The following is a 16,980-nucleotide window of genomic DNA, read 5'->3' as shown; positions in this document are numbered from 1 at the left end:
GTTATTGTTGGAAGTTTGATGAACTACACTGTTGATACTTGATATTAGCTTCAGAGAATAAAAAGATGGTACAGCTAGTCCGTGAACAACCAATGGTTGCACTGTTGAAATGGGATGGATATGTTCTTATGATCATTGGGAGGCTTCCTTTGAGTTGTTCCGTAGAATTAAATCATCCTATCATGGAATCCCTTGTCTGCTCTCTACGAAATACTCATTTGGTTGAGGACTTCCAAACATGTTATAAACTAAAATATTTTTCTATTGTAACTGGTCAAATTGTTGTTTTTTCAATGAATATTCTATAAGTTTAGAAGTTTCTTATGAAAGTGAAAGAAAAAAGTCAAGTAATGCCTCAGATTTTGAGTAACTATGCTATAAAATTTCATAAAAGAGTTGTGAGGTACTTAATTCTTATTAAGGTTTTACTTGAAGCTTTCAGTCTAAAGTCAAGCTTTCAGTCTTATTAAGGTACTTAATTCTTATTATTTTCCCTGCTTTTCAGTTTGCTGATAATCATCCACTTTTCTGATGTTGCAGAAGAAGAAGCCTCTGTGTTCCGGATCTTCATAGATGAACCTGGATATGGAGATCTCCACTGGGTGAGGACCTTTTTTCCTATTTCTCATATGTCAGATAGTATGAATTCGGCTAGAATTATTTGGAAGGCATGTACTTGGCATTTATTGTTTCATATTCTTGCTAATATCAGTTTTCCCACTTAAAATGCTTTGATGTGTATCTACTATTTACCCACTTTTATTTATTACTCAATCTACAGCAAGCACTTTTATTTATTGGCCTTTAGTGTTACTTGACTTGGTTGGTTGTTGATAATATGTTAGCATTGCCATGGTTTCATGGTTCAATTTGCATAGCTTTCCTATAATGTAAATTTTCACCTTTCCAGTTAGTTGTTTGTTTGCATCATCTTCTTACTAACAGTAATTTCTCTCCTATCCGTATTGTTAATTTCTTGCATATTATTTAGTTAAAGATTGTGATCAAACCTTATGATCTTATAATCCAAACTATTCTAAACAATCCAAATCCCAATTAGGATCTAAAGTGGCCTAGGATCTTATGAACCTATGATCCAATCCTATGTTTGACTACATTCCTATGCAGGATTTTTGTCCCAATATATATTTGAATTTTATTAGATATTTACTATAGCAATTTTTCTGTGTCACATTTGAGAATAGTTTCCTTTTAAGTCTTAATCAGAAGAATTATTTTTAATAATTATTATTATCACCCATCTTATAATTATCATTTCCTCTTCCTCTTGTAGAAGTTCATACTTGCTATATAAAGATGGAATACTTTAAGTTTATTTTTCTTTTATAATTTTTTTTACGGTTCAAAACAATAGTCATAAAATATTCATAGAATACTATATATTGAAAACTAAAAATATATGATAAATGTTAATAAAATATATAAGTTAATTCTCTTATGATCCTATGTTCCGATTCTATGATCAGGACCTATGGACCTATTTTCATTCGGAATAGGATTGATCTTGACAAAGTTGGCAAACTTGGTCAATTGTGGATGTTTCTTAAGGCTAATACATGTAATATCTTTTTTCTGCATGCAGTCATATTGACTCTAGATTGGACTAGTGTATTAGTTTAAATGATCATACCTAATTCTTCATTATGTTTACGTTGACCCAGCAGAGGGAAGTTTACCTCTCTTATTCTATTTACAGTTTAACATTACTAGAGCAATTGTATGAGTAGTGGTTTTTGACTGAGGTATTTGAGATGTGATCTCTGCATTGTTTATCAATGATATTGATTATTTTTTATTTTCAATATTGTCCAGGGTTTCACAAGTCACAAGGGAAGGGAAGTATGTGCAATCTGATGTCCCAAGGTAGCTTTTATATGGGGCAATGGTTTATGTTCGTCAAACAATTGTCTCTGATGCTTCTAAGGCTTTATCTCGAGCTGTGTGCATTGCTGTGAGATATAGTTGTGTTTGTAGGCAATTTGGATCACAAGATGGTTCTTCTAAGACTCAGGTACAATATCAGTACTCTGTGCTACATTGAAAAATATTCTGACATACATATATTAATTTACCACAATATCATCCTCTCGTTTATCCACCTAAAGTAAACATTCTATTTAGTCTTTTATCCTCTTGAAAAGGTGTGTTCGTGCAGTCTTTTATCCCTTTGCCCAACAAGTACAGTGAGATCTGAACTCTTAACTGACTTGACGACTAGTTAAATTTGCTTACTTACAGAGAAAAAGTCCGGCTAAGTCTTAGTCTCAGAGGCCTCAAGACTGCAACAAGGAAGGAAATAAAACAATTAGATGTAAAATTAATGTGGTAAAAAAATTAATAAAAGATGGTTAACGCAAGATTTACCAACAACTGCAAGAACAACTATAAGATTTGGCACAATGATGAAGATGGTCATCATTTTCCTGCAAAATGGACCATTGCCAATGTTATTAAAGACAACAGTTTGATGTTCATTTCCCTCTTTGTTTAGTGTTCAGTTCTTACAATATGCCAATTGCCCTATCGACCAGGTGCATGCTCTTCTCAGCCTTTTGCTGCATGTTTGCAGCTTCGTCATTAAGAATTTGCGACCTGGAATTCAAATAGCTGGATCCTTCAAGGCTGCCATATTGATATTGTGCTGCAACACTTTCCATGTCGCCTATAGCTTTTGTCACGTTGTTTATGGTTTGGGAGCCTCTTGTGATGTTTTTACGATGATGTTCTTGATGGATCGCACTCTTGAATGAAACTTAGAGCTTCCACCAAGCACAATACCATATGCTACTCTGCATATTAACTTTTTTACAACATTTGTTTTTGGATAAACATTCTCATCTCATAATAACAAGCTTACATGGCGAGGCATGCCAAGATGATCCCAAGCACCATTGCCCAGACATGGTGTCTCTTAGAACAAGGGAGTTCTTTCTTTTGCTTCCTTTTGACTTACTGTCCTTTAGAACATGGTGTCTATTAGCATTGGAATACTTCTGTTAACTACTGCTATAATTTACTGTCCTTTTGACTTTATTCCAGTGGTTTCTTGACAAAACATCAATTTTTAGAAGAGCTGCTGAGGATGGCTTTCTCAATATATGGGATTATGAAGGTATTTGTTTATCTATAATGAAGGTTTTGGAAAGTCATTTTCCCATATATTTTTTTGAAGCGAGTCTTTAAAGACAATAGAGGACCACACTAAATAAATAAATAAATTTTACATTCCAACTTTTGCCAAAATCTATACTGACAATTTTATTTCCACAAATGGAATTAGGGCAGTATATTTCACTATATGCCCACATTAGGCTACATCAAAAGTTCATAAGTACTTGTTTGTGTTCTTGATTCAATGGGGGTTTCAATGCATTAGTGAATACAGTTTTTTTCCATTAGATATTGTCCTTTCTGATACTTTGGCTTTCATATGCCTTCTCTACACCTGTCAACATCCACACTTCCAATCAAAACTTGACACTCTTAATTTGATAGCATGTAAACGTTTACAAAAAGCATTAGATGTTTTGTTTCACAAGAGTGAAAACTAGTTGCTTCTACTTAATATCCATATTTAGCTATACCAATAAATTTCAAGTTCAACTAGAAGTAAGAGTGAGTGTCAATATGTCTGTGGGCACCTCAAGAATAGGGAACTCTTTGTTTTTATGATTTAACCCCTCTTCATTATTTTACTCACCTCTTTTGTTTTCACCTATATGCATGTTTTTCATTAATCAGATAGAGACCCCTAACTACATTATTTAGGCTACAAGCTCGACCTCTACCATCAAGTATGACCCTACTTTATTAGATGCTATCATGTTTCTTTATTAGAGAAAGTTTTTTTTGTAAGTGTGATATGTTAGGATCTTTATGTTCTTGAATTTGGGATATGTTCTTTATGTTCCACCTGAACAAAACTCCAAATTTATGAATGTTCAGACATGATTTTTCTTTGCAAGTAATATCCATTTACCTCTTGTAAACGCATCTGGTACTGTTCGTGATTTCGGTTGGTGGTTAATGCTTCTTTCAAAAACATTCTTGACCAGGAGGCTAATTTGTCTAAACCTTGCTCGTAGGGAAATATTTTGATTTGTGATGCCTTGTACAATTCTAATACAGTGTTCACATCCTTCAGATATCCTTGCAATGTATTGTTAAAATAGTGCTCAGACTTGAGTCATGATTTGCTGCAGTTCCACTTAATTAACACTTTCACTGCATATCAACTCACCTTGTGTTTGCCTGCTTCATTGATTGTGTGGTGATGGTGAATTTTATAGCTTTTGCTCCTTATTGTATTATGTCTATTAGCCATGTGTATACAAAGGGCACAGTTGCATTCTTGCTTATGAGATTTGGAAGATGGCATCAGAGGTAGTACAATAAATAGTATATCTCTTCATTTGCTTGTTAACTATGAACATTTTCTTTGTTCTTCTATGCTTCCTTCACTGTTATATTCGTTATCTTCCACAGCAACCTTTAAAAACTCAGTATTCTATTTTATTTGATACATGCACACATTTGTTTTAGTTATTTGACATATGGTGAATTTATGTGTTTTTACAGTTTACAAATCTCAAGTACTCCAGAGTTGAAATTGATGAAGTGCGGTTCGAGTGGACTGAATGCATGCTAGATTACATTTGAGACAGTTGTACCTTGATGTGTTAACAAAATGTTATACTTTGATTTTGATATCTATTAGCTAGCTTTTGATGTAAAAAGAATGTTTGAGTATTTTATGGATATTGTTGTAAGAAGATTATTTATATAATTTGTGAATATTTGTGTATTTTATGGATATTATTGAATGAAGAATATTTGTACAATTTATGAATATTTGTGTATTTTTTTTTGTTATTGTCGGTTTTAAAATCAAATCTGTGCTGTTAAAAAAAATACATATTACATCGGTTTTCCACCGATGTAAAACCGGTGTTATAAAGTAATATTACATCGGTCATTTACCGCTGCCAAAACTGATGTTATTAACATACAATATTACATCGGTTTCACACCGTGTATAAAACGGTGTTGTTAAGTGATACTACACCGGTTAATAACCGATTCGAAAACCGGTGTCGTTAAGTGATACTACACCGGTTTTAACCCGATGTCTAAAATGACAGACTTTTAACATCGGCTTCATAGACATCGGTCGAAAATCAAATAGACACCGGTGGAAAACCGATGTCTATGAGCGATTTTGTTGTAGTGTAGGGCAGAAGAAAGGGTCGGTTCGGCACTGGGGCAAAGGGTGTAGCGGCAGTGGCAAGGAAGTGGCGTCGAGCTCGCTAGGGCACAAGCACAGAGGAAGGGTCGGCGATGTCTCGTCGGACCAGAGGAGGGGAGAGGAATCGGGAGGCGGCGTTGGCGCTAGGCTCGGGTGCCGGCACAGAGAATCGACCGTGAACACAAACTAGGGCAGAGGAAGAAAGGGCGCTGCGCGGTGATCGGCGCTAGGGCACCGGGGGGTGCGGCGCTGCTCCGTGTGTTGCCGGCGGCTAGGGCGTAGGGACGGCGTCGCTGTGGTGGCGGCAGAGGAGGGATTCGGTAGTGGCGAGAAGGTTGTCGAAGGACGAAGACAGCGGTGTGAGAGGGAAGATGCAAAACCCTTGGTCGAGTGGTTTTGTACGCGGAGAGGGGAGAAACTACCGTGACCCGGTTAGGGCACGGTTGTCGAGCGCGCGGGGAGGAAGAAACGCGAGGAAGAGAGAATATAAAGAAAAAAATAAAAAGAAAAAGGAAATATAAAAATAAATATTTCCTCGCTTAAATGGGTAGCCTAAACAGGCTTTTCCCGGGCCCCGTTTTTATCCCCGTTAACTCGTCCGTACGAGCTCCGAAAAATTCCCGAAAATTTTTCAAAAACTCCGGAAAATTCCCTTATTAATATTTTCCTATTTTCGGTATTTTACATTCTCCCCCACTAATAAAAATTTAGTCCCCAAATTTCGTTATCTACCATCAGCAAGTACTAACAACAGATATAGAGTATAAAGCTAACCGGTAAATTAAATCACATACCTCAAGTGAAAAGATGGGGGTATCGAGCTCGGATAGTATCCTCGAGCTCCCAGGTAGCCTCCTCGTCCGAATGATGCTGCCATCCGACTTTAACCAGCCGGATAGTCTTGTTCCGCAACTGACGCTCTTTCCGGTCAAGAATCCGTACCGGAACCTCCTCATAAGTGATGTCATGCTGAACTGGAACTGAGACATCTGTCAGCACATGTGTCGGGTCAGATACATATCTCCTCAGCATAGATACATGAAATACATCGTGCACGCCTGCCAGGGACGGTGGTAGTGCCAGCCGGTAAGCTACTGCTCCAATCCTCACTACAAGAAAATTGGGATTCTACAACACTTAAACGACAACACTTTTTATAAAAAACGTTGTCTATTTTTTTTTAACAACGCTTTTAGTTAAAAGCGTTGTCTATTTCATTATTTTCTTATTAATAGACAACGCTTTTCTAAAAACCGTTGTCTATTAGTGATTTTTACAGGTCAAAGACAACGCTTCGTAAAAAACGTTGTCTATTCGACTTTTTTTTAGTGTCTACGACAACGTTTTATAGAAAGTGTTGTCTATTGTTAAGTTCTCATCTAAATCTTGATTAATACAAACCGTTGGATCTAGGTAAGGAGTAGAAAACCCGAACCCTTCTCCCAAATCCTCATCTCACGCGGCCTTCTCCATCCAACTCCTCTCCGGCAAATCCCTCTCTGGTGAACCCCCTCTCTGGAGAACCCCTCCGAACTCCTCTCCGTCAAGACCACGGGATTAATCTCTTCGCCTCCGTCGTCTCATTCACGCTTCCTTCACACTGCTCAATCTCTTTGACCACAACTTCGTCAAGCGGCAGATCCCGGTGCTGAGGCGATCGGCCGCCGACGTTGAGGCAGTGTAACCACAGCAGATCCCGTTGTCTTCTGGTATCCTAATCAATGGATAGTTTCGCTCTCCTTTCCAGATTCTCCCTTCTTGCTGCGGGTCCAAATCCCCACGAGGTCATCAGCCGGTGGCGGCCTACTCTTTTTTCCTTTCCCCCTCTACCTGCGAGAAGAAGCAGAAGGGTAGGAAGCAGAGGAGGTCCTGGATTTGTTACCTTCGCTCTAACGAGTGGAAGCAGCGATCGTGCCTCATCTAGTATTGGTATTGCCTCGCTTCGTAAACTACTAGATCTTCCACGAGCCGTATCTTAGCTAATAGTTTTGGGTTTTGCAAGGGGTTAGGTTCCTCGTATCTTAATTTGGAAATTTCTTTTAAATTGTTCATATTAGTTTATCTCTGCATAGTTTGACGAATTCTTTTTATGGTTAATTTTGTTCGACTTTGTGAGTGTAAATGTTCTCGCTGCATCTGCTTCTCTTAAAAATTATTACTGCCTTCTCTCTGAGTAGATGTGGTTTACAGACGTACTATATCTTATTTTATGTAGGGAAAGAGCTCAATACGCAGTTTTTTGCTAGTGTTACGTCTTCAAGCAACGGCCAATTGACAACAAGTAGTGCAATTGCCCCAATTCCTGTGCTGTCATCATCGTCATCCATGTATGTCCCGTAGGCATTTTCGTTGTGTTTGAAAATGAAGGTTTACTCTTGGTTGACACTGAAATTGAAGCATTTGCTACTTGATATTTGTTCATGTTTCAGACTAATAACTCGTAGTTCTTTCTCACAGTCATGAGTGAACTTGTTTCTTTTATAGCATATATGTTTGTGATACTTGCATGACTCATCATTTCCTTTTAATCCCCCTGGGAAATTGTAGGGGTTCACCACTGTTTTGGATTGGAGTTGGAGTTGGTCTGTCAGTCATTTTTCAAGTGGTGAGTCTGTTCATACTTCTTGGATAAGTTTTGCTTTTGTTTTATGAAGATTTCTTCTTTATCTTACTGAAAAGCATGTTAATGGTGTGACAGGTTGCAAATAGATTAAAGGTGAGTCCCTTTGCAGCTTGTACCCTTTGTAAGATTATCTCTATCCTAAGAATCTTATTTTCAGTTAGAAAGTGCTTGATATTAGAAATTTATTTCTAGATTGTGTGAATTTCTTTGGAAGTTGGCTTAACATGTTGTCATTGGTTTGTGAAAGTACACTGTCCAGGTCTCTTTTGGAAATAACAAGATGATCTTCCTATCCTTAGAAAGGTTTTGCACATTCTTGGCTTCCTTTTGTTAGTGCTTTGTATATCGTGAATAAGAAAATGCTCATATCATAGGGCAGTTATATCATGAAATAGGTTGGGATGATATGTTCATCTTTAAAGGGCACTAATATATTTTATTGTTGGAAGAGTTCAATCAGATAGAGGTAGACCTCAATGAATTTTAATCTTCTTAATGGATTTGAATATTACTAGTGATACGCTAAAAGTGATATGCTTTAGCGTAGAGCTCAATGAAGTGAGAAGATTCAGAAGATAGCCTTGTTTGGTTGTTGAAAAAATGTCTATTAGTTTTTCCCACTTTTTTTCATCAAAGAGAAGAGATATTGTTAGAGGTTTCTCACTATTAGTTAACTGTTTTCTTTTTTTCTGAATTAACTTTGGGCACAATGTTTGAATCTCCAGTTTATTGCCTATGATTATTGAACCTGCAAAGTAGTAAATAACTAATGGAAAAATGAATTATTTTTTGAAATGTGATTATTGTACTTGCAAACCAGTAAATATCACTGAAAAACATTTTTATTTCATTACAATTTCAAATTGTCTTCTAAATTATTCTATTTGCAATTGCAGTGTTTTCTACTTGCTTCTCTTGTGTCATTTGTGTGGGCACTGGGAACAATATAGCATGGATGTCAATATTGGTATCAATATCAGGCATTCAAAAAACTTAGGTATCAGCTATATTGTGTCTTGTGTCTTTTAATTGCATTTCATATATATTGTGTAATTAAATCTTTAATTATATATCAGTGATATTTATTATTTGATAAATCTTTAATCTAGATCAATTCATTGTTAAAGACTTCTGTTGTTGCTTCATTTTTTTTACTCAGGTCATGGCTTTTGCTAGCCAGAACTGTTACTTGTATAGGTCGCATTAATAAACGTCCATTCTTTTAACCCAGAACTATTCTGGGGTCCCAAACCTATCCTTAGTTAATCCAGCTTGTCCTCAGGTTTATGTTTTCTTTTCATTTCTACCCTTTCTGAGCCTGCCATTGGTTGAGCTGGGTTAAACTCAAATGATGGAGTTACGCTGAGGAAACGTTTGATTAGGTTACAAATAACTAAATCATAGTTGAAGGTCCAGTTATAGAAATGCTGGTGGTTCTAATTAAATAAGGTATCACATTTAGTGAATACACCATATTAAATTGCATAGTGTCCACAGCATATTTGGCTATAGTACAATAGACAACCCAAAGCTTCCAAATACTGTGTTAAATTTGTTAAAGAAACCATCCTTACTAAATCCCAAAAATTTGTTTAGTTGGAGCCAATAAACTAGTTTGAATCTCTGCTAGGGATACTCAAAGCAGAGTAGCAAACAGAACATTTGAGTCCTAAATTTAAAGGCATTGGACATGATATAAAAGAATTATCATAGAGATATTATGTTTTATACCTTCTATTTGTATGAGACATATTGTCTTATGTAAAATTCTGCAGCATTTGTGGATGTTTCTCCAGAAGAACTATTTCACAATGAACGTTCCTTTATGAATGAGGTATCAAAGGCAAGCCCAATGGAGACGCAATCAGCTAAGGAAGTAAGTATGCAATGCTAGGAATAAGCTATGTTGTATTTCAGTATTATTGTTAATTTATTGCTAAATTATTATCTTGTGCCTATTGAAGATACAAACGAATGGAACTGTAAAACAGAATGCAAGTTCTTCAACCGAACAACCTGATTATCGTAAGTGACATTGGATGATTTTTTTTGTTTTGTTTTTCATGTATACATTTATTTATACATTTTCCTGCTATCTACTGCACATTGGAGAAGTTGTGGTTCAGTTCATGTCTTACACTTTTTTTTTCTTTTACAATCAGAATTTTCTTGGAGAGTGCCATTTTCTCACGCTTGTATAAGTTTTCTATTGAAACTGTCATCATATATAGTAGTTGAAAATTATGAAATGCATCTGCACAAGAGCTTATTTAAAATGCTCCAGTTAGTCGTATCCTTTTGACTTCCTAGTAAAATATATTTGATTTGTGAGCAATAGTTTCTCCAGCTTATTAATTTTCACTGCTGCTTATTAGTGACTTCTTATCAATCTTATTTAAAATTCTACAAGCTTTCTTTAGGAAGTTGACAATTTTCCACTATTGGTTAAACTCATATTCTAAAGGTTTCATTTTAGCTTTCTTTTTGCAAATACTGTATGCATTTTAGAATGGAGAAATACTGTATGCATTTAAAATGGAGAAATTGCAAGCTTTCTCTGTATATTAGAAACTGCACAGTTTGAAGAATGCAATTTAGAAACTGCATGCATTTTAGAATACAGTTTGAAGAAACGTTGTCTTTCTGTAAGCCAAGCTTTCTTTCTGCAAGCTTTATTTCTATAGTTTGAAGAAACGTTGCATTTCTGCAACAACAGTGCTTTTTGCAAGAAAGCGTTTGCAGAGAAGAAAGTGTTTCATTTCTGCAAGCTTTCTTTCTGTAGTTTGAAGAAACGTTGCATTTCTGCAAGCTTTCTTTCTTTCCGCAAGCATTTCATTTCTGAGTAATGAGTTTTGGTTCATTTATAGAAAATAGCTAGTAGAAGTAATTTTTTGGTTCAAACTATTGACTGTAATTTTTTGTTTATATTTCAGGCTAACTGTTCAATCTGTTCAAAGCTCACAAAGATCCTAGATAAAATCCAATTGCTTATTCCTGTAATAGATTGAGAAAGACAAGCTACTTCTTCAGTATTGTGGTAGTAATTATTGTACTGTTTTGTCTCGTTCTCAAGCTACTTCTTCAGATCTACTTTGAAATAGAATTAGTGTTAATTTTGATATTTACTAGCTTCTCATGTAATTAAATACTAATATTACTTCAATGTCAGAATTCTATTATTTTGGTATGAGTTTGAAATCATTAGCTGAGTTGATTATATGTAAAATTCAAATCTAGACATGGTAAAAAAAATAATAGTTCCGTAAATATAAAAATAATGATTTTTAAATAATTTTTTTATTTTTTTCTTTAAAACGACAACGCTTTTAAAGCGTTGCAAAAAGTATTGTCTTTGTAAAAAAACAACAACGCTTTTAAAGCGTTGCAAAAGCGTTGTCTTTTCTACCAAAAACAACACTTTAAAAGCGTTGCAAACACGTTGTCTTTGCATAAACCGACAACGCTTTTAAAGCGTTGCAAAAGCGTTGTCTTCGCTACAAACAACAACACTTTAAAAGCGTTGTCGTTGAGCAGACTTTTAACAACAGTGCCTTTAACAACGCTTTTTCAGGCAGAAAGACAACGCTTTAAAAGCGTTGTCTATTAGTTTTTTTCTTGTAGTGCCTCTCCAGGATCTGGAAAGGGCCAATGTATCGCGGAGCTAGCTTACCTCTGAGGCCAAATCTCTTTACCCCTTTCGTGGGTGAAACTCGCAGAAATACATGGTCGCCAACAGAAAACTCTAGTGGTCTGCGTCTCCGATCAGCATAACTCTTCTGGCGGTCCTGCGCCTCTGACATCCTCCGTCTGATAGTACGGACCAACTCTGCCTCCTGCTGAGCTCTATGAGGTCCCAACAGCTGGGCCTCTCCAACCTCATCCCAGAGGGTGGGTGTCCGACAAGGCCTACCATACAACGCCTCAAACGGTGCCATCTAAATAGCCGAATGAAAGCTATTGTTGTAGGCGAACTCTACCAATGGCAAGTGATCCTCCCAACTGCCTCTGAAATCCATAACACACGATCTCAGCAGGTCCTCTAAAGTCTGAATGGTCCGCTCTGACTGTCCATCTGTCTGCGGATGGAAAGCTGTACTAAATCGGAGCTGCGTGCCCAAGGCCTGCTGCAGACTCTGCCAGAAACGAGACGTGAACCGGGGGTCTCTATCCGAAATGATAGTCAAAGGAACACCATGTAATCTGATGATCTCCCGGCAATACAGATCTGCCAATCGATCCAGGGAATCAGTCCTCCGGATCGCTAAGAAGTGCGCGGATTTGATTAATTGATCAACGATTACCCAAATCGCGTCATGGCCTCGTCGTGTCCTCGGTAATCCCACCATAAACTCCATAGTAATATGTTCCTATTTCCACTCAGGAATAAAAATCCGCCGAAGTAATCCGGCAGGTCTCTGGTGCTCAGCCTTCACCTGCTGACAGACAAGACATCTAGCTACAAATTTCGTGATGTCTTTCTTCATACCGTTCCACCAGTAGGAACGCCTCAAATCTCGATACATGCGGGTCCTGCCTGGGTGGATCACAAATCGAGAGCGATGAGCCTCCTGAAGTAGCTCCTGTAAGACCGGATGAGACTGAGGTACGCATAATCTGCCTTGAAAGTATATAATACCCTCCTCGTCACGTGTAAACTCTGTCTGCTGCCCGGAAGCTATCTGACTGCCAATGAACTGCAAATGCTGATCACCAGCCTGGGTCTCTCGGATCCTCGTCTTGATTGACGACTGAGCAACCATGGTAACAAGTATACCCTGCTCTGTATGTCCCTGCTCCTCAATGTCTAACTCGGAGAAACCCTGAACCAAGTCTGTAACTGAAACTTGGTGGCAAGCCAAAGTCCCTCTGGACTTCCTGCTGAGTGCATCGGCAACCACATTAGCTTTCCCCGGGTGGTAGCTAATGGTACAATCGTAATCCTTCAGGAACTCCATCCATCTCCTCTGTCGGAGATTAAGCTCCTTCTGAGTAAAAATATATTTGAGACTCTTATGATCAGTGAGAATCTCAAATGTAACGCCGTATAAATGATGCTGCCAAAGCTTCAGAGCAAATATGATGGCAGCTAACTCCAGGTCATGAACTGGGTATTTTTCTCATGCTCCTTCAACTGTTGAGAAGCATAGGATACTACCCTGCCGTGCTGCATCAGAACAGCGCCCAAACCCTGAAGAGACGCGTCGGTGTAGAGTACAAATCCATCCTCTCCAGAAGGTAAAACCAAAACTGGAGCTGACACTAATCTCCGCTTCAGCTCCTGAAAGCTGGTCTCGCAATCCTCGGACCACGTAAACTTCACGCCTTTCCTAGTAAGGCATGTCAGCGGCATAGCAATACGCGAGAAACCCTCGACAAAACGTCGGTAATATCCTGCTAGTCCCAGAAAACTGCGGATCTCTTGAACTGATTTCGGCTGCTCCCAACTGGTGACAACCTCGATCTTCTGAGGGTCTACTGAAATACCTCTGCTCGAAACCACCTGCCCCAGAAAACCGACTGAAGATAGCCAGAATGCACACTTGCTGAACTTCGCGTACAGCTGATGTCGTCTAAGAGTCTCCAAGACTATGCGAAGATGTTGTGCATGCTCCTCCTCGGAATGCGAGTAGACCAATATGTCATCAATGAAAACGATAACAAACTGATCCAAATACTCCAGAAAGATGCGGTTCATCAAGTCCATAAACACCGCTGGAGCATTGGTAAGCCCAAATGACATCACCAAAAACTCATAATGACCGTATCTGGTACGGAAAGTTATTTTCTGAATATCTGAGTCTTTGACTCTCAGCTGATGATATCCGGATCGCAGATCAATCTTAGAATACACTGATGTACCTCTGAGCTGATCAAACAAATCCTCGATCCGTGGTAATGGATATTTATTTCTGGCGGTCACTGCATTCAGCTGTCTGTAGTCAATACATAACCTCATGGTGCCGTCCTTTTTCTTGACAAATAACACCGGAGAACCCCATGGAGAAACACTAGGGCGAATAAATCCCCTATCCAAAAGCTCCTGGAGTTGAACCTTCAGCTCGTTCAACTCTTTCGGTGCCATACGATAAGGAGCTTTCGATGCTAGTGCCAGTCCCCATAATCAACTCAATAGCGAACTCCACTTGCCTTCTGGGAGGCAAACCTGGTAGCTCCTCTGGAAATACATCCGGATACTCGCGGACTACCGGAACGTCGAAGAGCTGCGAACTACTGCTGTCCTCAGTACTAATCAAAGATAATAGAAAACCATGACAGCCATGTGACAGCAGCTTCTGAGTCTGAATCGCCGAAATGATCGATATGCCGTCGTCTCTGATGCTAGTGAAATCCCACGAGGGTTGGTTCGGAGGCTGGAATGTGACCACCCTCGTCTGGCAATCAACAGTGGCATGATATGCTGACAAACAGTCCATGCCAAGTATAATATCAAACTCGACCATTTCCAATACTAACAGATCCACCGTAAGTATTAGGTTGCCAAAATCTAACGGGCAACCTCTGACCTCTGACCTCTTGGGTGACGTCTAATGTATCACCGGAGGATAGAGAGACAGTCAGTCGCTGCGATCTGGAAGTGGGTAATCTACCAATCTCCCGCATAAAAGTACGAGATATAAAAGAATGCGAGCTACCAGTATCTATCAGTATATCTGCAGATAAGGCATAAATACAAATCATACCACGGAAAACGGATCCGTCGGCTCGCTGCACGTCCTCTCTGGTGATCGCATGAATACGTCCAGTCTCTGGCGGCGGAGGAGGGGGTAACGCTGCCAGTGGCTGTTGCGGCTGGACAGAAGCCTGTAGGGGTGTAAATGAACCAAGCCGCTTGTGAGCTATTCGAAGCTCGATTCGATAAAAGCTCGTTTAATGAGGCTCGTTAAGATAAACAAACCAAGCTAAAGCTTCACAATATTCGGCTCGTTAACTCGTGAACATGTTCGTTAAGCTCATAAATCAACTTTTAAATAAAAAAATAATAGTTTTGATATTGAATTTATAGATTTTACACTCTACTTATGAAAAATATAGACAAATATATTAAATTTATTTATTAGAATAAAATTATAAATTTTAACAAGAATATTATAATTTTTTTAAAATATATAATTTAATTTTTAATGAATATTTAAATTTATAATTTATATTTATTAAGCTCGTTTAGGTTCGATAAAAGCTCGAATAAGCTCGTGAGCCATGAATATATTCGTTAAATAAAGCTCGAGCTCAGCTCGATTATAAACGAGCCCAACTCAAACATCCAAGAGTTCGACTCGGCTCGGCTCGATTACACCCCTAGAAGGCTGCCACTGAGGCGGTGTAGGATACTGTGCCATAGAAGCCTGAGAGGGCGGCGACTAATACCGTACCGAGGGTTGGGACTGCGTCTGATACTGAGCCTGTGGCTGGGACTGTGACTGGTACTGCCCCTGAGTCAGATAATGAGATCCCGGAACAAAGCTCTGGGGTGATATGGAAACACCGGAATACTCCTGTCCAAGCATGCCAAACGCAGCTGTTGCAGGAGGAGCTGTCCTCTGCTGACGATGCGAAGGTTGGGCTCTGTGCCCTCCTCGCTGAGTCCCTGTCTGACTGAGCTGAACTCCATGACCAGAAACACTGGAAGCAATATGCTGAGCCTTCAGCGAACAATCTCGGCTCACGTGCCCCGGCAGTTTACAATAATAGCAAACCGACTGTCCCAGGGTGCAAGCTGATGTGGTGTGCTCTCTGGATCCACACCGGGCGCAGTGAATGTCACCGACGGTTTGTTTCCGGGTCTGCTGAGGAGGCCGGAAACGTCCAGATGGAAACCGCCTGGACCTCTGAGATTGACCAGATACCCCAGAAGTACCCTGACCAGACCGACTGCGACTACTCTGCTGCTGTCCGGTCGTCTGTGCCTGCTGGATCTGTCCTGACGTCTGACCCGTCTGCTTCCTTTTTCTGTCCGGATACGCTCTCTGCATAGCTGACTCGACCATGAGGGCTCTGTCCAATGTCTCTAAATAAGATGCACTACCCAAACCAGCAAGCTTTACTTGCAAATGCCCATCAAGCCCCTGAACAAACTGCTGCATACGTGTACTGTCCTCAGCAACCAGCTCTGGACAAAATCTGGCCAATCGGTTAAACTCTGCATTATATTCTGTCACCGACCGGTTGTTCTGACGCAGGCTCATGAAATCCTGCCGGCGGGTCATCTGATATGCTCGTGGAAAGAAGCGGCTCTCAAAAGCCTCTTTGAACCTGGCCCAAGTGACGTTCCGCTCGCCGATGAGGGAACGCTGAGTAACCCACCAGGTGTTAGCCTCATCCCATAAATGAAAAGCAGCCAGCTCTGCTTTCTCCCACTCGGAGCAAGCTATATAGAAGAAGGTATGCTCCATAGTCTCTATCCATAATAGGGTCATACCCGGATCGAGGTCTCCTCGGAAGAGTGTGAATCGACTCTTCATCGACTCTGCTAATACTGGAATCCAGGCTCGTGCCGCGACAAGGTCAATGAGGTGTGTCGGAACGGTTGCAGGAACTGTCGGAACCACTGGAGCTGGTACTACAGGTGGTACCGTTGAATAAACCGGAGGAGGTACTCCCGGTGTTACTCTATAAACTGGAGCATAAGCTGCCCGTGGCACTGTAGGGTGAATATAGGTGGTCGTGACTGGAGGTACAGTAGGTAATGGTACCGGATGTGGAGCAGCCGGTATCCTTGATGCCGGTGCTGCTGGGTATGCTGTAGGTACTGGGGGCACAGGTGCCACTGGTGTCGGGTACACTGTAGGTCCAGGTGGCGGTGGTGCCGAGAACGCCGTAGGCTGGACCAGAGCAGGTGCGGGGTATGCCGGTAGTACCCCTGGTGGTACCGGAAATACAGTAGGTATAGGTACACTCGGCACAGCCGAGGTAGGTACCTCTATAGGAGCCATCGGGGTCTGAGAGCCTGACGCGCCCGCGATATGCTGAGTCTGTCCCTGACTGACAGGCTCAGCCCCAGTAGGCATCTCTGGGGAATCCAGAGATCCCAAAGTCCTCGTACGTGGTCGTCCAGCACCACGTCTCGCAGCAA

The 16,980-nt window shown here is 40.0% G+C and overlaps 2 protein-coding genes across 2 annotated transcripts; both read left to right on the top strand.

Annotated features, from left to right (window-relative positions):
* The first annotated feature begins 547 nt into the window (after window positions 1–547).
* Window positions 548–2,771, top strand: LOC122048741. The gene is made up of 4 exons (XM_042610272.1): window positions 548–602; window positions 1,834–1,884; window positions 1,996–2,032; window positions 2,553–2,771. The coding sequence occupies exons 1-4, from the start codon at window positions 574–576 to the stop codon at window positions 2,769–2,771; spliced, it is 336 nt and encodes a 111-aa protein (XP_042466206.1). The 5' UTR covers window positions 548–573.
* A 4,229-nt stretch (window positions 2,772–7,000) lies between these two features.
* On the top strand, window positions 7,001–9,992 carry LOC122049567. The gene is made up of 8 exons (XM_042610941.1): window positions 7,001–7,195; window positions 7,482–7,593; window positions 7,814–7,871; window positions 7,965–7,982; window positions 8,149–8,192; window positions 8,786–8,886; window positions 9,665–9,765; window positions 9,854–9,992. Coding segments are annotated over exons 2-8 (393 nt in total). The 5' UTR covers window positions 7,001–7,195; window positions 7,482–7,591; the 3' UTR covers window positions 9,923–9,992.
* The last annotated feature ends 6,988 nt before the right edge of the window (window positions 9,993–16,980 follow it).

Source organism: Zingiber officinale, chromosome 2B (assembly GCF_018446385.1).
Source record: "Zingiber officinale cultivar Zhangliang chromosome 2B, Zo_v1.1, whole genome shotgun sequence".
Classification (NCBI taxonomy): Eukaryota; Viridiplantae; Streptophyta; class Magnoliopsida; order Zingiberales; family Zingiberaceae; genus Zingiber; species Zingiber officinale.
Note: the sequence above shows the minus strand (reverse complement) of the source record. Positions and strands in the feature narration are given on the sequence as shown.